This window comes from Moschus berezovskii, unplaced genomic scaffold, assembly GCF_049115385.1.
Source record: "Moschus berezovskii isolate FMDL1 unplaced genomic scaffold, NW_MosBer_1.0 29, whole genome shotgun sequence".
Taxonomy (NCBI): domain Eukaryota; kingdom Metazoa; phylum Chordata; class Mammalia; order Artiodactyla; family Moschidae; genus Moschus; species Moschus berezovskii.
This window is the reverse complement of record NW_028290453.1, coordinates 1,031,951-1,053,172: the sequence shown is the minus strand read 5'-3', so window position 1 is coordinate 1,053,172 and position 21,222 is coordinate 1,031,951. Positions and strand designations below refer to the sequence as shown.

The following is a 21,222-nucleotide window of genomic DNA, read 5'->3' as shown; positions in this document are numbered from 1 at the left end:
AACCTTAAAAGGGAACTGATATTGGGCCACACATCCTGTTGCCCCAGATCTGAACCCTGAGGCCTGTCTGTCTGTAAGGGGTCTCTCTGAACTGCCTCTCCCAGCACCAGGGTGCTCCTTCTACAGACTCATCCATCAATGTACACATAGCTCAATTCCTCTTCCTTTGAAGAGAAGGCCTTTAAATAGAGAGGGAAACTGGATAAGCCAGACCCTGAGGCACAGCCTTTACTAGGCAGGGGAAAATATATCTGTGGGCTACGTATGGGGCTCCTGAGCAATAAAGAGGCAGTGAGTCATTTTAACAACAACAACCGTCATTTTTATTAAAGTTATAATGAAATATTACAACAACTTCTTTTCTTTTATAAAACAAAAACTTAAATATTTACAACATTTTCAGTTTGGGAAAAGACAAACAGTATAAAAATGAGGAAAAGTGATGAAAAGACAAATCCAAAGACAGAATAAATACAGCCTATTTATGCATCTGCCCAGCCCTGGTGGCTGCTGCCAAAGTACCAGACCCTTGGCCGCAGAATTAGCAACACCTCAAAATTTTGTCCAGTGTCAACATGTCCAAGGGTGGGATTTTGGTGACTTCAAAGAAGATCCTGCAAAAGGAAGAGGGGTTTGCTCAGTGTGAAATAGGCCAAAGCAAGGAGGATCCATGGAATAAGTGAGACACTCGCCCTTGGTTCCCTATCTTGCTTTAACTCTGGAACAGAAAATAAGGTAAAAAAGTACCTGAATCCTTCCTTCCCCTTAAGTGAGGTTAGTCTGGGCTTCCCCATGATGAAGCATAAACCAGCCTCAACTGGAAACTGATACTTACTAGTGCGAATACTTGGAGCGTACAGTCTTGAGCCTATTGCAAGACTAAAAAGTCAGTAGGATGTTCAGTTGCCTGACCAAGGCGTGAAGATCAGAAATCTTGTAGCCACTGTAATACTCCAGGATAGGAGCCTGGAAGAAACAACACGAACAGTGACATTTATGACAGGAAGCAGACCCTTCCTGTCTCCAACACCCAAGTCCAAACCTCCTATCCATAGTACAGGCAGGGAAGATAGTCAAACAATTCAGACTCATACAGCACAGATACCGGCCAATAATTATAGGGTTCTACCTATAAAAATATGTTCTATCTGCAAGCTAGTGGAATGGCTATATCCATATGTACCAGATGGATACAAGGCCCAGTCATAGGTATTTAAACTGAAATCGGGGGAGCATGGGAAGATGGCAGAGGAATAGGACGACGAGCCACTTTCTCCCCCACAAAATCAACAAAAGAACATTTGAACGCTGAGTAAATCCCACAAAAAAACTTCTGAATACCGGCAAAGGACATCAGGCACTCAGAAAAGCAGCCCATAGTCGAGGAAAGGAGGTAGGAAATAGATAAAAAGATAAAAAGAGAGACAAAAGACTGAGGGAGCTCTGTCCCAGGAAGGGAGGCTTAAAAAAAAAAAAAAAAGAGAGAGAAGTTTCCAAACACCTGGAAACACTGGCGAGTGGAAACTCAGAGGGCCGCATAACTGGGAGACAAAAGACATAAATAATTAAAACTCACAGACTAAGTGCCCAGAGGAAACTCTCAGCGGAGAAGCAGCACAGACGCCCGTGCCCCTCACTAGCAGGCAGGGGCTGGGCAGGGAGGCCCCGGCAGCAGCGCTTAGAGGGAGAACCGGGCTTGAACATCCCAGGGAAAACTGAGGGCTCGAACTTAAGATACCAGAGCAGAGGTTGAAGCTAAAGGGCGAGAGGGCTGGAAAAAGCCTGTGAAAAAAGCCCCAAGCCAGCTCCGCCCACAGAACCGGGCTGAGCGGAGCGAGCCGGAAGCGGGCGGCCCAGCCCCAGCCCCCACCGATGTGGGCGGGGAGGGCAGCCCGCGGCGGGGCGGGGGCAGACGCGGCCCCAGAGAGGCTTCCCGTGCCAAGCTGCAGGCAGGCTTCCTTGCTGGCCAGGACTTCTTGGGTTGGGGCCGGTCGATATCCGCCTGAGAAAGTGTGCCAGTTGTACCCCCAGAAAACCGAGTGGCAGGGACCGGGAAGGCGATAAGTCGCAGTGACCGCGCTCGCTAAATGCCTGGTCACCTGAGCTGCTAGGACCGGGGAAGGCATAAAACGCAGACCCAGCCAAGTCTGCGCCTTTGTCGAGTACCCGAGGACCTGAACCTGAGCCACTCAGACCTGGGAACTGCATGCAACCCAGCACCAGCTGCGGACAGCTCGCAGCAGAGCAAACTAAAGCCTAAGCAGCATAAACGGAAAGCACACACGCCTCGAGCGGGAGCATTCCCAGTGTAGCCGAGACACCGCGAGCACTCCCCACAGACACCAGGGATATTTGTTAGCTGTTCCTCCCTCCCCATAGCAGGACTGAATGGGAGAGCCGGGGAGAAAAAAAAGTGTCCACCACCGCATCCTGGTGTCAGGACAGGAATTAGACACTGAGGAGACCAGAAAACAGAAGAGCTTTTTCAACAGAAGGAACTGCCTTGGAAGTAACAGAGGGAGAAGCCCTGAGCCTCCTGCAAGAATAAGACTGAAAACCAGAGGCAGAGGCTTAAGGCCAAATCCTGAGAACGCCAGAGATCTCCTGTTCCAGAGAACATTAATTGATAGGTACTCATCAAATGCCTCCATACATACACTGAAACCAGGCACCACCCAAGGGTCAACAAGTTTCAGTGAAAGACATACTACGCAAGCTATCCAGCAACACAGGAGACTAGCACTGAGCTTCAATATACAGGCTGCCCAAAGCCACCCCAAACCCACTGACATCTCAAACTCATTACTGGACAATTTATTGCACTCCAGAGAGAAGAAATCCAGCTCCACTCACCAGAACATCTACTCAAGCTTCCCTAACCAGGGAACCTTGACAAATCACCCATCCAACCCCACACACAGCAAGGAAACTACGTAATAAAGAGAACTCCACAAACTGTCAGAAGACGGAAAGACCACCCCGAACACAGCAATATAAGCAAGATGAAGAGGCAGAGAAATACCCAACAAGTAAAGGAACAGGATAAATGCCCACCAACACAAACAAAAGAGGAAGATATAGGGAACCTACCCAATAAAGAATTTCGAATTTTAATTGTGAAAATGATTCAAAATCTGGAAAGCAAAATGGAGTTACAGATAAATAAACTGGAGAAAAGGATTGAGAAGATGGAAGAAATGTTCAATAAGGAATTAGAGGAAATAAAAAAGAGTCAATATACAATGAATAATACAATAGATGAGATCAGAAACACTCTCGAGGGCACAAAGAGTAGAATAATGGAGGCAGAAGACAGGATAAGCGAGCTAGAAGATAGAATTGTAGAAATAAATGAAACAGAGGCAGAAAAAGAAAAAAGAATTTTAAAAAATGAGGACAGTATTAGAGACATATGGGACAATATTAAATGCACCAACATTCGAATCATAGGACTCCCAGAAGAAGAAGACAAAAAGAAATACCATGAGAGAATACTTGAGGAGATAATAGTTGAAAATTTCCCTAAAACGGGGAAGGAAATAATCACCCAAGTCCAAGAAACACAGAGAGTCCCTAACAAGATAAACCCAAGGCAAAATACCCCAAGGCACATATTAATCAAATTAATGAATATCAAACACAAAGAAAAAATATTAAAAGCAGCAAGGGAAAAACAACAAATAACACACAAGGGGATCCCCATAAGGATAACAGCTGATCTTTCAGCAGAAACTCTATAGGCCAGGAGGGAATGGCAAGACATACTTAAACTGATGAAAGAAAATATCCTACAGCCCAGATTACTGTACCCAGCCAGAATCTCATTCAAATATGAAGGAGAAATCAAAAGCTTTACAGACAAGCAAAAGCTGAGAGAATTCAGCATCACCAAACCAGCTCTCCAACAAATACTAAAGGATCTTCTCTAGACTGGAAACACAGAAAGGGTATATAAACTCGAACCCAAAACAATAAAGAAAATGGCAACGGGATCATACTTATCAATAATCCCCTTAAACGTAAATGGGTTGAATGCCCCAACCAAAAGACAAAGGCTGGCTGAAGGGATACAAAAACAAGACCCCCATATATGTTGTCTACAAGAGACCCACCTCAAAACGAGGGATGCATACAGACTGAAAGTGAAGGGCTGGAAAAAGATATTCCACGCAAATAGAGACCAAAAGAAAGCAGGAGTAGCAATACTCATATCAGATAAAATAGATTTTAAAACAAAGGCTGTGAAAAGAGACAAAGAAGGAAACTACATAATGATCAAAGGATCAATCCAAGAAGAAGATATAACAATTATAAATATTTATGCACCCAACATAGGAGCACCGCAATATGTAGGACAATTACTAACAAGTATGAAAGGGGAAATTAACAATGCAATAATATTGGGAGATTTTAATACCCCACTTATATCTATGGATAAATCAACTAAACAGAAAATTAATAAGGAAACACAAACTTTAAATGATACAATAGACCAGTTAGACCTAATAGATATCTATAGGACATTTCACCACAAAACAATGAATTTCACCTTTTTCTCAAGCGCACACGGAACCTTTTCCAGGATAGATCACATCCTGGGCCATAAATCTAGCCTTGGTAAATTTAAAAAAATTGAAATCATTCCAAGCATCTTTTCTGACCACAATGCAGTAAGATTAGATCTCAATTACGAGAGAAAAACTATTAAAAATGCCAACATATGGAGGCTGAACAACACACTGCTGAATAATGAACAAATCATAGAAGAAATCAAAAGAGAAATTAAAATATGCATCGAAATGAATGAAAATGAAAACACAACAACCCAAAACCTCTGGGACACTGTAAAAGCAGTGCTAAGGGGGAAGTTCATAGCAATAGAGGCACACCTCAAGAAGCAAGAAAAAAGTCAACTAAATAACCTAAATCTACATCTAAAGAAACTTGAAAAGGAAGAAATGAAGAACCCCAGGGTTAGTAGAAGGAAACAAATCATAAAAATTAGGGCAGAGATAAATGCAAAAGAAACAAAAGAGACCATAGAAAAAATCAACAAAGCCAAAACCTGGTTCTTTGAGAAGGTAAATAAAATCGACAAACCAATAGCCAGACTCATCAAGAAACAAAAGGAGAAGAACCAAATCAATAAAATTAGAAATGAAAATGGAGAGATCACAACTGACAACACAGAAATACAAAGGATTATTAGAGAATACTATCAGCAATTATATGGCAATAAAATGAATAACTTGGAAGAAATGGACAAATTCCTAGAAAAGTACACCTTGCCAAAACTGAACCAGGAAGAAATAGAAAATCTGAACAGACCCATCACAAGCACGGAAATAGAAGAAGTAATCGGAAAGCTTCCAACAAACAAAAGCCCAGGTCCAGACGGCTTCACAGCTGAATTTTACCAAAAATTTAGTGAAGAGCTAACACCTATTCTACTCAAACTCTTTCAGAAAACTGCTGAGGAAGGAAAACTTCCAAACTCCTTCTATGAGGCCACTATCACCCTAATCCCCAAACCTGGTAAAGATCCCACAAAAAAGAAAACTACAGGCCAATATCACTGATGAACATAGATGCAAAAATCCTTAACAAAATTCTAGTAATCAGAATCCAACAACATATTAAGAAGATCATACATCATGACCAAGTGGGCTTTATCCCTCCCAGGAATGCAAGGATTCTTCAATATCCACAAATCAATCAACGTAATACGCCACATTAACAAACTGAAAATAAAAATCATATGATTATCTCAATAGATGCAGAGAAAGCCTTTGACAAAATACAAATCCATTTATGATAAAAACTCTCCAGAAAGTGGGAATAGAAGGGACATATCTCAACATAATAAAAGCTATATATGACAAATACACAGCAAACATTATCCTCAATGGTGAAAAACTGAAAGCATTTCCCCTAAAGTCAGGAACAAGACAAGGGTCCCCACTCTCACCACTACTATTCAACATAGTTCTGGAAGTTTTGGCTACAGCAATCAGAGCAGAAAAAGACATAAAATGAATCCAAATTAGAAAAGAAGAAGTAAAACTTTCACTGTTCGCTGATGACATGATCCTCTACACAGAAAACCCTAAAGACTCTACCAGAAAACCCTAAAGACTCTACCAGAAAACTACTAGAGCTAATCAATGAATACAGTAAAGTTGCAGGATATAAAATCAACACACAGAAATCACTTGCATTCCTATACACTAATAATGAGAAAATAGAGAAATTAAGGAAACTATTCCATTCACTGTTGCAACGAAAAGAATATAGGAATATATCTACCTAAGGAAACAAAAGACTTGTACATAAAAAACTATAAAACACTAGTGAAAGTAATCAAAGAGGACACTAATAGATGGAGAAATATACCGTGTTCATGGATTGTAAGAATAAATATTGTGAAAATGAGTATACTACCCAAAGTAATTTATACATTCAATGCAATCCCTATCAAGCTACCAACAATATTTTTCACAGAGCTAGAATAAATCATCTCACAATTTGTATGGAAATACAAAAAACCTCGAATAGACAAAGCAATCTTGAAGAAGAAAAATGGAACTGGAGGTATTATCCTGCCAGACTTCAGGCTCTACTACAAAGCCACACTCATCAAGACAGTATGGTACTGGCATAAAGACAGAAATATAGATCAATGGAACAAAATAGAAAGCCCAGAGATAAACCCACGCACCTATGGACATCTTATCTTCGACAAAGGAGGCAAGAATATAAAATGGAGAAAAGACAGTCTCTTTAACAAGTGGTGCTGGGAAAACTAGTCAGCCACTTGTAAAAGAATGAAACTAGAACACTTCCTAATACCTTACACCAAAATAAACTCAAAATGGATTAGAGAGCTAAATGTAAGACCAGATACTATAAAACTTCTAGAGGAGAATGTAGGCAAAACACTCTCTGACATTAACCACAGCAGGATCCTCCAAGACCCACCTCCCAGAATATTGGAAATAAAAGCACAAATAAACAAATGGGACCTAATTAAAATCAAAAGCTTCTGCACAGCAAAGGAAACTCTAAGCAAGGTGAAAAGACAGCCTTCAGAATGGGAGAAAATAATAGCAAATGAAGCAACTGATAAAGGATTAATCTCCAAAATATACAAGCAGCTCCTGCAGGTCAACTCCAGAAAACTAAGTGGCCCAATCAAAAAATGGGCCAAAGAACTAAACAGACATTTCTCCAAAGAAGACATAAAGATGGCTAACAAACACATGAAAAAATGCTCACCATCCCTCATAATCAGAGAAATGCAAATCAAAACCACAATGAGATACCATTTCACACCAGTCAGAATGGCTGCTATCCAAAAGTCTACATGCAATAAATGCTGGAGAGGGTGTGGAGAAAAGGGAACCGTTTTACACTGTTGGTGGGAATACAAACTAGTACAGCCACTATGGGGAACAGTGTAGAGATTCCTCAAAAAACTGGAAATAGAACTGCCATATGATCCAGCAATCGCACTCCTGGGCATACACACCGAGGAAACCAGAATTGAAAGAGACACATGTACTCCAATGTTCATTGCAGCACTGTTTATAATAGCCAGGACATGGAAGCAACCTAGATGTCCATCTGCAGATGAATGGATAAGAAAGCTTTGGTACATATACACAATGGAATATTTTTCAGTGATCAAAAAGAATGCATTTGAATCAGCTTTAATGAGGTGGATGAAATTGGAGCCAATTATACAGAGTGAAGTAAGCCAGAAAGTAAAACATCAATACAGTATACTGACGCATATATATGGAATTCAGAAAGATGGTAACCTGAACCCTGTATACGAGACTGCAAAAGAGACATAGGCATATAGAACAGTCTTTGGGACTCTGTGGGAGAGGGTGAAGGTGGGATGATTGGGGAGAACGGCATTGTAGCATGTATATTATCATAAGTGACCAGTCCAGGTTCGACGCATGATACAGGATGCTTGGGGCTGGTGCACGGGGATGACATGAAGGGAGGATATGGAGAAGAGGGAGGTGGGAGGGGGGTTCAAGAAAGAGAACACATGTACACCCAGGGCGGATTCATGTCAATGTAAGGCAAAACCAACCAATATATTAATGTAAGGTAAGATCCATCCAGTCCATTCTAGAGGAGATCAATCCCGGATGTTCATTGGAGGGACTGATGCTAAAGCTGAAGCTGCAATACTTTGGCCACCTCATTCGACGAGTTGACTCACTGGAAAAGACTCTGATGCTGGGAAAGGTTGGGTGCGGGAGGAGAAGAGGACGACGGAGAATGAGATGGCTGGATGGCATCACCGACTCTGTGGACATGAGTTTGAGTGTACTCCGGGAGTTGGTGATGGAGAGGGAGGCCTGGCGTGCTGTGGTTCATGGGGTCGCGGAGAGTCGGACACGACTGAGTGACTGAACTGAACTGAACTGAACTGAATTTGCCTCCAATAAAATAAATTTAAAAAAATAAATAAATAAACTGAAATCCACTAAGAATTCAAGAACAGGACAGACTTTATAACTTACGCACTATCAGGTTAAGAGCCAATGGCTAGGCAAACCTCAGGACAAACATGAGGTCCCAACAAAACAGCCAACAGGAATTTAAGGTTGTTCTTCCTCTCTGGCTCGAGCAGCTATCATTTCATGCATTTATTTTTCATTCAACTTTAAGGATGCCTAGCATGTGGCCAAAGGAGTATAGCGGAGTGTTTAAGACCAAAGATTCTGCAGGCAAGCTGCTAGGGTTCAGATTCCAGCTCCACTAACAACATGACCTTGAACCAGTTACTTAACTTCTTGGTACTGCTGTTTCTAAATCTGCCAAATGGGGATCGTCACAGTAATTACATAATAGGATTAAATGAGTTAATATACATTAAGCACATGAAACAGAGTCTAGCATATACCCATACCATATGAGCTAGGATTAATATTAACCAAGCCTCATATACAATGCTGGGAATACAAGGATGACTAAGGCTCTTGCCCTTGAGGAGTCTGTAGTCTAGTGGGAGAGACAGACATTCACACAGAGAATTACAAAATGTGTGGAAAGTGCTACCAGGGAAGGGAACATGGGACACTAGAGGAAGAGAGCTGTAGGACCCATGACTTTTGTCTGGGAGAGCCACATAAAGCTTTGTAGAGAAGCATACATCTACAATAGGTGCTCAAAGTCTAATGGAAGTTCCACAGGTAGAGAAAGGAAGATTTATTATTCTACAAAGCAGGAGTTTTCTTAAAACGTCTTAAATTATTCTCCCTGAACTTTTTTTTTTTTTTCAAATATCTTACCTGGAATTGGGGGCAGGGGATAAGACGTCCACCAATTTGGATCCCTTTCCCTTTTACATGCCCCTGAGATACTTCTGCAGGAATCTCAGGGCTCTACTGAATATTGGAAACCACTGTGACAGGCAAAGGACAGTCATTGGAATGCTGCTTTCACCTCTCACCATTCCCTGTTAATATGTTCTCTGCTCTATCCATTGGAAATATCTTATCTGCCTCCCCAAAATCAAACTGTTTCCTTATTGTCTTCACGTCTTTTCAATCATTCTTCCCTCTGCCTAGAATGTCCCTTCTCACATGTTCCTACTCATCTTTCAAGACCCAACTCAAAAGTAACATTCTGTGTGGAGCCTTTCTCATCTATAGCAGTACACACACACACACACACACACACACACACACATACATACACAGTGTAGAGGACTGTGAAGCCAGACTACCTGGGTTCAGATCAGGACTGACATTTAGCTGATGTTACTACATCCATATCAAATATTAAAATGCTGAAATATTTCTATGCTGGTTGGCAAGCAGTTTGCTGCCCTGAGCCTCTCAACCGTCCTCCCTGAAGACTACCAAACTTCCCCAGGATCCAAAGCCTGGGTCAGCATAGGGCCTCCAGGATCATGACTCCAGAGCTATGGCCACAACCATTCTGATTGTAGAGTAGGTATATACTTTGAACAGACTCATACATAGCTCTCAAAGTCTAGCTCTGCCTCTCATTGGCCAAACATGGGAACTTATTTCTTATCTGTCCAATAGGGAATACTGTTGATTTCATAGGGTTGTTGTAAAGATTAAGTGAGTTAATACATAAAGTGTTTATACCACCATCTAAGCATTCAATAAATGTTAACCATTATTACATATTCTTTTTCATCATCATTACTGCCATTTACTAAATGTTTTCTCTGTCTGTCATTTCAGGGCCTTGTCCAAGTTCACACAACCGCTTTTAGGGTTCTTTCTCAGCACACAGAGGTTCTTTCATCAGTAGTGGTGCTAGAATTTCTAAGCTGGAGGGGCCTAGGGGAGGTTGGGAAGAGTATGCTCATTTGTGAACACACTCTTCTATTTGGATTTCATTTACATCTCAAAAAGTTCATAGTTTTCTAAAGTTGTTTTTATTCACAATTTTTCATAAAATTAAGAAAGCATCAAATATACATTTTATTTGTATTGGGGAAGGAGGCTTTGGAGGCCTTCCCCTTCAGAGAAGAGTACTACAGTATATGTCTGAGTCCCCTGTTATGTACACGGACAGTTACTTTCTCTGGGTCAGTACTTGCCAAATCCTGTTCCAATGAGCTCACCTGTAGGGGGCCAACCTTGCTGAGAGGACTGCAAGGAGCATGGGTGGCGTGGGGTAAGGCAAGAAGTGGGTCTACCCCACCCCCTGCCACAATCAAAATAATTTCACATTAGTCTGTTTTGTGATATTGGGCTTTTAGGTAAGCTGTCTTTAGAACAAATGGTACTGTGACAAAGAAAAATGAAATAAAATACTTCAAACCAGGGCTACAGAAAAACTTTAGGCAGCCAGGCCTCTAAGAGGTCAAGATGTTAAAGGATTCATAACAGCACATATGCAGCAGTTTTGTCACAGATTTTCCCACAACCCTAACTTATAACTTCCTCCAGAGCTGACCCTGTGCTTTTAAATCCCTACCCGGTCTTCCCCACTGCCCACAAGTGTTTACCCAGTGTCCGAGCTGGTTCATGCAGAGGGCCAGGAAGAAGGAGGCAGCAGCGAGCTTGGAAGCCCTCTCTTGGACATAGTCATATTCCAGCAGGGTCAACTCACAGATGAAGCGGGACCAGGTCAGTGTCTTCATGCTGGCATAGACACACTAAAGGCAGGAAGAAGACTGATTCAGCAATGAATTCAGAACACTGGCACCAAGCAGATGACCCCTGCACTCACTCCAGTTATCCTACCTTGGGCCTAATGGTTCTCTGCCTGAGCGATGTACTTCTGCCACCATGATTCACACTAAGGACACTGTCCCTAAGGACACTGTCCCTAAAGCACAGAATCTTTAGGAGGGGGGATTCTGAAATCAGCAATGGTATTTGCCATCTTTAGGGTCTTAAGCCAAAATACCAACTGTGCTTGTGGTACACTCCCACCTCCCCTTTCTGTATATGCCATCCTTTGAAAAGCCAAAGGCCTCCAATTACTATCTTTGCACCAGGTTCCAGGCTAGAAATATTTTCTTGTTTGAATCTACACACACACACACACACACACACACACACACACACGTATAATACATACATATATATTATATACATACACACACACATATATATATATTTATGGGCTTCCATGGTGGCTCAGACAGTAAACAATCTGCCTAAAATGCGGGAGACCTAGCTTCAGTCCCTGGATTGGCTCCTTGAGAAAGGAATGGCAACCCACTCTAGTATTCTTGCCTGGAGAAATGCAAGGACAGAGGAGCCTGTTGGGCTAAGTCCATGAGGTCACAAAGAGTTGGACACAGCTGAATGACTAACACTTTTCATGTATATTTATATGTACATACATACACACAAATCCTACCACAAAACACACTTGTAGAATAAGTGAATAATTACAAAGTGACTTCCCTTGTAAGCAATATTCAGGTGAAGGAAGAGAACTTTGCTAGCATCTCCTCTAAACTTCCCATGTGTCCCTCCTGATTAAAGAATCTTCTTCACCTCCCCTACTCTGCCCTCACCTCAAAACTTTACAGGCATACCATGGAAATCTGCAATTTTTTCTGCCCACCACCACCACCACACTCCATAAAGATCGCCATTCTAGGAGGGTATCTTGAAGTAACTCTCCTATCCTCAGTTGTCCTTTTCCCTACCACTCAGGGAACGACTCTGGGAATGGAGGGGACTAACTCCGCAGTGGGAAAATGAAGATGTGCTTCCTCCCTCTTACCCTAGCATATCTGCGCAGAAAATGATAGGCAATGGGAATGTTGATATCAAATTTGAGGATTTTCAGGATGCTGGCTTCCATGGTGATCAACTCTTCTCTCTTATAAATATCATCGCAGATGTATAGGAAGTCATTCACACTAGGTGGGCAGTGCTCCTATGGATGGAGAGGAGAGGCAGTCACAACCAGTCAAAGACAACCCATTCCTCCCTGCTTGGAGATGAAAGGCAGGGGAAGAAGGGGTGAATGATAGGAGGTAATATAACATTCCCTGGAATAAACCTTCAGGGTAGCTCTGAGAGCCAGCATTGATGTGAGCAGTCCATCTGAAAAACAAAATCAAAGACATAAGAGGAGAGAGGGCAAGGCCTTTCGGGGTAGATTCTTACAGCACTGGAAGTGGTACAGCACAGCACATGGACTGGAAGCACTGATCTCTCTTCTGATGAGTGAGAGCCAGGAGTGGGAAATCTAAGGCCTGCTCTGAGGGAAATGGAAGGAAAGAGACCACAAAAAGGGGAGCGAGAGATGGAAAATAAGCCCACACTTTGTTTCCTAGTCTAAGGAATGAATAAGGATGTTTGGGAGGGGGCACTGTTGGGGTAATAGGCACCGAAACAGAGAGATGGGCACAGAGGGAACCCAAGCAGAGACTGAAGGTGGTGGGAGGATATGCAAGGGGGGCTAGATTGGGAAGATGCAGGGCAGATGGAGGGTGAGAACAACACCTCTCTCCCCATTCAGGAGCACCTTCCCATGTCCTGCCCTCTGCAGGTTGAAATTTAGCTTTGGGGTGAGGAAGAGGAGGTAGGAAGACCCCTGAATCTTTTCTCCAGCTGAACCTCACTGCCCACTCCAGCATTCTTCTCACAACTTTCTTTATTTTCAGATCACAAACTGGACCAATCCTCTGGGTTTGCAGACAAGGAAATTGAGGCCCAGAGAGAGAAAGAGACTTGCTTGAGGTCACACAAGCACCTAGTGACAAGTCCAGAACAAGAAATCCTCCCTTCCACTGTTCTACTTGCCAGTGGCTCCTTCCTTTTTCTCTTCTCATAGCATCTCCTTACCTCCCCTTGCAAAAGTCTTTCTGTACTTCTCAATCTTGTGAGGGGAAGACACTCATGCTCCAAAAGACAGATACTCCTGGTTTCAAAATTTGATAACAAGAGCACTTTGCACATTCCTCCTCCCTCTTGTGCTTGGCTGGCTTCTTTTTAACCCTCTTGAGGCTGAGGCAGGGAATACTTGCTCAATCCACAAGGACATCCCTAGGTAGGCAGAGGGAGGAGGAGGGAGAGAGAGAAGGAAAAAGAGAGAGGAAGGGGAGCAAGGGAATGAACCAGGAAGCCAGTGATCAGGGAAGGGAATGAGCTAGAGAGGGAAGCAGGGAACAAGGGAGAGAGTGAGAGAGGAGGAAGGGAAAGAGGAAGTAAAGCAAGAAGGTTAGGAAGCAAGAGCAGGAAGGAGGGTGGGGTAGGAATGAGGGAGAGAGAGCCAGGGAAAGAAGAGGCCAGGGAGGAAAAGAGGATGGAGTGGAACAAGAAACAAGCCTGAGTGAGAGGGAGTTGAGCAGAGAGGGAGCAAGGAGAGAGGGGGAATAAGGGAACCAGGGAGTAAGAGAGTAGGGAAGGAAATGGGCCAGAGAGAAAAAACATCAGGAGAACGAGGGAGGGAGGGAGAAGAGAGAAAAGAAAGAAAAAGAAAGCAAACAGGGAAGGAGCGTGGGAGGAAGTTAAGGTGGTGGCGGTGGGGGGGGGTCAGTCATGATACCAGGGTACCATGGAGCAAGGGTGGGAGATAGGAAGGGAAGGAGCAAGTGGGGAGGGGAAACAAGGAACCAGAAGAAAAAGAAGGGGGAGAAGAGAAAGGGGTAAGAGGGGAAGGGGGAGGGGAGAAACAGGGAAGGGAGCAGGCACCAGCAGAGTGACAGGAGGGAGAGAGAAGGAAGAGCAAGAGAAAGAATGTGTGACAGAGGGAAGAGAGTTAGCTAGGGAAGGAGAGGAGAGTGAACAAAGGAAAGGGAGGGAGGGTGGAGCATACGATGGAGGGAGAAACTGGGTGGGTAGGAGGGTGGGAAGGTGGTAGGAGGGAGGGAGGCATGAAGGAGTGAGGGGAAGAACCAGGGTAGGAAGGAGAGGATCATGGAAGGAGGGAGCAAGTGAGGAGGGGAGGGAGTAATTAAGAGAAAGACAGAGAAAAAGAGGGCTGGAAAGAGCAAAAGAGTGGGAGGGTAGATGGAGGGAGGGAGGGAGCTCAGCATGGAGTGAGTGTCCAAAGCATGGACTGAGGGATCAAGGAAGGAATTGAAAGAAGGCTGGAGACAGGAAGGGAGCTATGGAGCAAGGGCGGAAGTATAATGAGCACAGAAGCAGAGTAAGGGCGGAAATGGAGTGAGAGCCAGGAGCGGGGATGTGAGCCAGAACTGGCACAAGAAGGAAGCAGGTAAGGAGCAAAGGAGGGAGAGTTCGAATTAGAGAGGGAGGTACTGATCGAGGTAGGAGCTTGCAAGTGAAGAAGAGAGTGAAGAAGGGATGGGAAAGCCACTTAGGGATACAGCTGAGGAGGGAACACAAAAACAAATCCACAGTTCTAAAGGTTTTTGCACTCGGTAGAAGTTACTACGTCTCTGTTCCTAAACCATAAGGTTTTATACTATTAGCCTATCTGAAGGAAAAATGAGAGTTGAACAAGACCATTTAGTACCTGAGGAAGAGGAAAGAATCAGATAAAGTAGTTAGATGGATTATGGCCAGCTACTTGCTTTTATAATAATACTTCAAAAGTAATTTACGTGGACTCACTACCATCTACAGCAGGCCATTTTCTCTTAAATGCTTCCAGCACCTAGATTTGGAAATGTTTCCTTATACATGAATTCAAGACTCCACCAGAAGGAGATGGAGTTGCTGGAAGAAGAAAAGGGGGCAACGACACAAAATTATGGTCCAGAAGAATGCTTTTAAAAGATCAACTTGTTTAACTAGGAATGTGTCCACATACACACATTTTCAAAGAGGAAACAGGAGAACTTTGTTGATGCCAGAAAACAAATACACCACCATTTGCACCCAACACCAGCTTCCCTGCCATGGAAGACAGACAAAAATTTGATAGGAAAACTTAATTGTGTTCATGAATGTAATTGTATACACACACAGATACACATATATGCACATGTACATACATGCATACATGTGATATACATGTATATAGTATATATACACATGCATGTTATATACATACACACATACATACATATGTAAATGTACATACATACATACATGCATGCATACATACATACATGGCTTGGACAGAAATTGATTAATTTTCTCCAAGTCCCATGGATTTGGGCTCACCTCAAATTTTGCTGCAATCAGAAAAGCAGTGGAACCAAGGAGTTGTAACTTGTCCTTCTCGCATATTACCTTCCTAAGGTAGTGATCTACCAGCTTCACTGCCAAGTACAGGGTCTCATGATTCATCTCAAAGGCCATCTGGAGGAATACACAAACAAGGCAGGAATCTGCAATGTTGTCCAACTCCAAAGCCATATCCAGATGGATCTAACTACCTGGTCTGTGGTATTGAGGACATTGTAACTACAAGGCCTAGCCAGCTGAAACTGCTATGAGTGCAAGACATGCTTCAGCTAGGTGCCTGGCTGTATCTCTAGTGCCTCTGAGGCCCCTGGCAATACCTATCCCTACACATTTGGGTAAAAGACAAATCTTACATCAGAGGGAGATGCTCTGCCTTCTCTATGAGCACCCTGAGTGAACACACCATCTCTCTTTCATCTCCAAAACTTAGATTCTTGCTCTCCGCATTTGCTAATTTATAGTGTAAACCCTAAGCATTGACTTTTTGTAATGCCAGCGCCTGGCTTAAGTTTTGATTGCCAAAGTATCCTCTTCAAAGAGACATCTACTTCAAGAATGGCTATGTCCAATGAATACACTGCCAACCACAAGACGAGATAATGAGCCAGGCCACCTTCCCCATTGAGGCTTCTTTGTTTTAGAGATCTTGGTTGGTTTTGATAACTGACCATTTGGAATGATTTTTTTTCTCTTCCCAGGCTTTAAATTCTTGCTCTTATGTTTTAAATTTGCCAATAAAGAGTGAGCACCAGAAACCCTAGGCCCCCACCTCTGACCCAGTAAAAGCAGAACCCCCGGCCTGCATGTTTACGTGTGTGTTGTTTCTTTCTCTCCTTCCCTCCAACCTCAACCTCACCATGTGGACCCAGCTGTGCTGTGTAATTTCCAAGTCCTGTAAGTAATAAACCTGTATTTTTTCTAAGTTTCCTATGGTTATTGCTGAAAGGTGTTTCGCTATCATAATACAAACCACAGAGGGTAGTCCAGCCATGACATTAGTTATTGATAGGCTGAGACCAACACAAAAAACACTATTACCTCATACAATGAACTCCCAAAAGAGATGTTTATTTAGCTCTGAAATAAAGGGACTTCTTTATTAGTTTATTCATTCATTAGTTTCTCTTCCCAACTAGATATGCTATTAGAATATATGGACTGGGAGCAAGTACCAATAGCACAGTTTGTAAGTGAGCTGAGGGGCTAAAGAAGCCAGAAAGAGATTAAAGCATTAGTAGCATAACCTTCCTTTCCTTCTTTCTCTTATTTATCCTTATTCTTGCCTTCACCAGCTCCAAGAAACTGTCTCCTATAGGCCTAGTCCCAAAGTTAGTGCTAGCCCATATGGCATCTTTGTGCAAATTAGAAAAAAGGTGTCTGTCTGGGTGAATGCAGCCCTACAGGCACACATCTTATCAAGTAGACAATATTTTTATATAAATTAGCAAAAGGTGCCCTTGCCACAGGGCATAGCAACCCCATAGTCAGAATGCACAGCTTAGCAAATAAGGATATTAGCTGGATTCCATGCCTGCTTTTACCTTGCCTGGAAGCTGTGTGTAGGCACAATTTGCACTCAGGGTGGTCCTACACAATTCTCACTGAGGCTTCTTCCTCACAATACCTTGGGTACTTAGGATTCAAAAATAATACAATATATACTAGCCCTGTAATAGGGAATAACAAATGTGACTCCATGTTGGGTCTGTTTCTTTTACTTTAACCTTTGTATTCTATTCCTTATTCTACAAGTTGATTAACTTGTAACTTGTTAAGAGATGTTGCCTATAGCTTAAAGTATACATAATGGCCCATCTCCAGGAATCCTGCAGCCCTCCCAGGCCTGAATGTTGAACTAAAATAAATTCAGCTCAAAGGAAACATCCTGACTCAGCCCACCTGTGAATGACCACCAGAAAGAAGAAATTAGCATATCCCCCCTGGCAGAAACCAGGAAATATTTGCAACATCTTATGGCCTTTCACTTTACCTCTCACCTCCCCCACTTATGGCCTTCTACTTTATCTCTCACCTCTAAGCTCACCTACGTTTTGTTTTATAAAAGAAACTAGCATCCAGACCCTGGCAAGATGGTTCAGATTTTCAGCCTTCTGAAAAAAGGTCACTATTTCTTGCCCCACCACCTCATCTCCCGATTTACTGTATTGTGCAGCAAGCAGAATGAGCTTGGACTTGGTAACAGTCCAACACTTTAATCAATGTGTGAATCCCCTCTAACATCTCCACCAAATAGTTACTCAGTTTCTGCCACAGAACCTCCAAATATAACCTGGCTTTAATAGAAACCAGAACCTGGTTTTAACAGAAAATTCTTTCTACTGAATAGAAATCGCCCTTAATGTAAGCTTATTTACTTCTTTGGGCCTCCTTTTTCATTGGCTAATATTATTGACCGGAGGCTAGATAGCCAAATGGAGGTCCATAAAAAGCACTGGAGAAATGGGTGTATAACTGCATGGGCAAATAATTACCAGATAATGGCTGAATACATTGGTTCAGCGATAGATATATTACATTTCTGAATAACAGAAATACCATGAAGCTTTTCTTATTGTCCCTGGGATATGGCCTGGATGTTCTCAGAAATCTGGCTTTATTAGTTTCCAACTGCTTCTGCAATAAATTATCACACTTAGCTGGTAAATAATCCACCTGCAGTGAGGGAGACCTGGGTTCGATCCTTGCATTGGGAAGATCCACTGGATTAGGGATAGGCTACCCAATCCAGTATTCTTGGGCTTCCCTGTGACTCAACTGGTAAAGAATCTGCCCGCAATGCAGGAGACCTGGATTCGATTCCTGGGTTGAGAAGATCCCCTGGAGAAGGGAAAGGCTACCGACTCCAGTATTCTGGCCTAGAAAATTGGACACGACTGAGCAAGTTTCACTAGGGCTTAAAACAATACAGATTCATTACGTTACAGATCTGGTGGTCATAAGTCCATTGGGCTTGCTGGACTAAAACAATCAAAGTGCAAATTGGGGCAAAATGTTTCATTCTGAAGGTTCTAGTAGATAATTTTTTTTAGCTTCTAGAAACTGCCCATATTCCTTGGTTTGTGGCCCCTTCCATCTTCAAAGCCAGCAGTGGCCAGCAGAGTCTTTCTCATACTGCATCACTCTCTTCCTCTCTCTTCCACATTTAAGAACATGTGTGATTATAATTGGGCCCACTTGGATAATCTAGTATAGTTGCCCTACCTTAAATTCAGCTGATTATATTCTTAATTCCATACTCTCATTTCCCATTGCCATGTAAGGTAACATACTCAGATTCTGAGGGTTAGGATGCAGGCATTTTATTCTGCCTACTATATTTTCCGAAGGAACATATAAGAAAGGGATGGGCAAAGTTCATGCAGATGAAAAGTAATGACTATCACATCTAAATGTCAAGAAATTGAGGTCAAATAATTACAGAAAAAAAAAGTGTAAAAATGAAAAACAGCAATTCTCTGAGGATGCCTTTGTGAGCAAACAACAAAGCTAGTGGATGCATAGCCTCCTTGCAGTACCTCACACAGGCACCTTGCCACCTATGCAGTACATCGTTATCAAATGATAACATCAAAGAGTAGGTAGTATCTGAATGAATTGTTGAAATGTGGACTCAATAAATATTTAAATTAGCAGCTGTGTCAGTTACAGTACTCTTGCTTCCTTCAATGTGAGACAAGACTCTTCTAACATAACTCTACCACTTGGGACTACATGGAACAAGTCCCTTCTTGTGACAGCCCCTCAGCTACTGTTTTAGTTATTATGTTTCGTATACATCTTCATTCTAGACCAAATAACGACTTCATTTTTCACATGATATGGTTTTTCTGACTGCTCAGAATCAGGCTTCAAATCAGGAGCCAAACTTTGTGCCAGTTAGAGAAGAGTGGGTAATTCCAACCAACTATACAAAATGAGGACGAGAAGCTTTTCATCATAGGAGCAAGGTTCTCTCCCTCACAACTGCCTTTGTCAGGCATATCCTCCCAATTCTTCAAAAACAACTCTTTTCCATATATGGAAATTGATATGAAGAATCAAAAGGAAGTGATAAATCAATCAAAACTATAGAAAATAGAAAGATTACTCTTAACGTTGAACTTAATATATGTTTAAAATGTGTGTGTATACATTCATATATGTTAGGAAGCATATATGATAAAATTCATCCCAAGTTCCAAAACTCAAAGACCACCTTCTATAAAATGAATAAACAGAGAAAATCTACCAGATATATGAAAAAGAACAAGCAATTTTTCAAACAGAAGTGCTTTGAGGAACCAGAGCAAGTGTCTATGTATTGAAATCTTTTCACTCCAAAGATATAGAATAAACTTTTTAAAAGTAAACTCTCAGTGCACCAGCCCTGAGCACCTTGTCTCATGCATCAAACCTGGACTGGCGATCTATTTCACATAGGGTAATATACATGTTTCAATGCTATTCTCTCAAATCATCCCACCCTCACCTTCTACCAGCAGTTTGTTGTTCACATCTGTGTCTCTTGCTGTCTCACACTGGGATGACACTGAGGAATGGGATGGGGAAGGATGTGGGAGGGAGGTTCAGGACGGGGAATACATGTACACCCATGGCTGATTCATGTGAATGTATGGCAAAAACCACCACAATATTGTAAAGCAATTAGCCTCCAATTTAAATAAGTTAATTAATTTTTTTAAAAAGTAAACTCTCAACTAGATCTGAGAGGACACTGAATCTATGAAAAGAGAATACTCCAAGATCTAGAAAAACTAATTTCTAATATAAAAGTAGCTACATAAATAAAATGCAATAGAGGCAGTGAACAGTATATTAGATTATGAAAAAAAACCAAATCAATGATTCAAAGGTCACTTTAAGAAATTCTCCCAGAACTGAGAGGTAAAAGAAAGTTGAGGATAATGAATAAAAACTTGAGACTCAAGGAGAACAGATTTTGGAGAGACACATACACACACACTGGAAATCAAAAGGAGAGAAAAATAATAAATAGAATTTTCTCTGAGCCAAAGAAAGACTGAAACTTTAGAGCGAAAGGACCCACAATATACGAGATAAAATTAAGGAAAACATATCTACATATAGACATGTAAAAATAATTATTTATAGGGAAGGTATTATATTAAATAATCATCTGAATCTAAAAGTCTAGACTGCTTTGACTAAAGACAGGAGAAGAAATAAACTAAAAGTATGCAGGTTATCTTATCTTTCTTGAGGGTCAATTAACAGATCAGGTCCAAAGGAGCTGGTTAAGTAAGCAACAACAATATCCATATGGTAGAATATTATCTAGCAGTTTAAAAGAATGAGTTAGGTCTATACTTATATGGGAAGATTATTAAGACTCATTAAGAGAAAAAAGCAAGTGGCACATGACTTATTCATGCAACAAAAGATATCAAAAAACCCACACTCAGTAAAAAAGCTATATTTTTATATATGCGTCTATGTATTATTCATGTATTATTCATATAATTCAACATTTTTAAAGAAAGGATAGTCAAAAACTTAATAGAAGTGACAAGACAAAAAAGATACATTCTAAGTTCTTGCTATCTCTGAG

The 21,222-nt window shown here is 41.8% G+C and overlaps 1 protein-coding gene across 1 annotated transcript in view; it reads right to left on the bottom strand.

Moving 5' to 3' along the window:
• Window positions 1-541: 541 nt before the first annotated feature.
• The window catches only part of LOC129564503 (G2/mitotic-specific cyclin-B3), a 65,794-nt gene continuing 45,113 nt past the window's right edge, over window positions 542-21,222 (bottom strand). Inside the window, 5 exon segments of the mRNA XM_088834578.1 lie at window positions 542-614; window positions 836-966; window positions 11,015-11,164; window positions 12,250-12,405; window positions 15,609-15,746. Coding sequence (XP_088690704.1) covers window positions 542-614; window positions 836-966; window positions 11,015-11,164; window positions 12,250-12,405; window positions 15,609-15,746 — 648 coding nt within the window.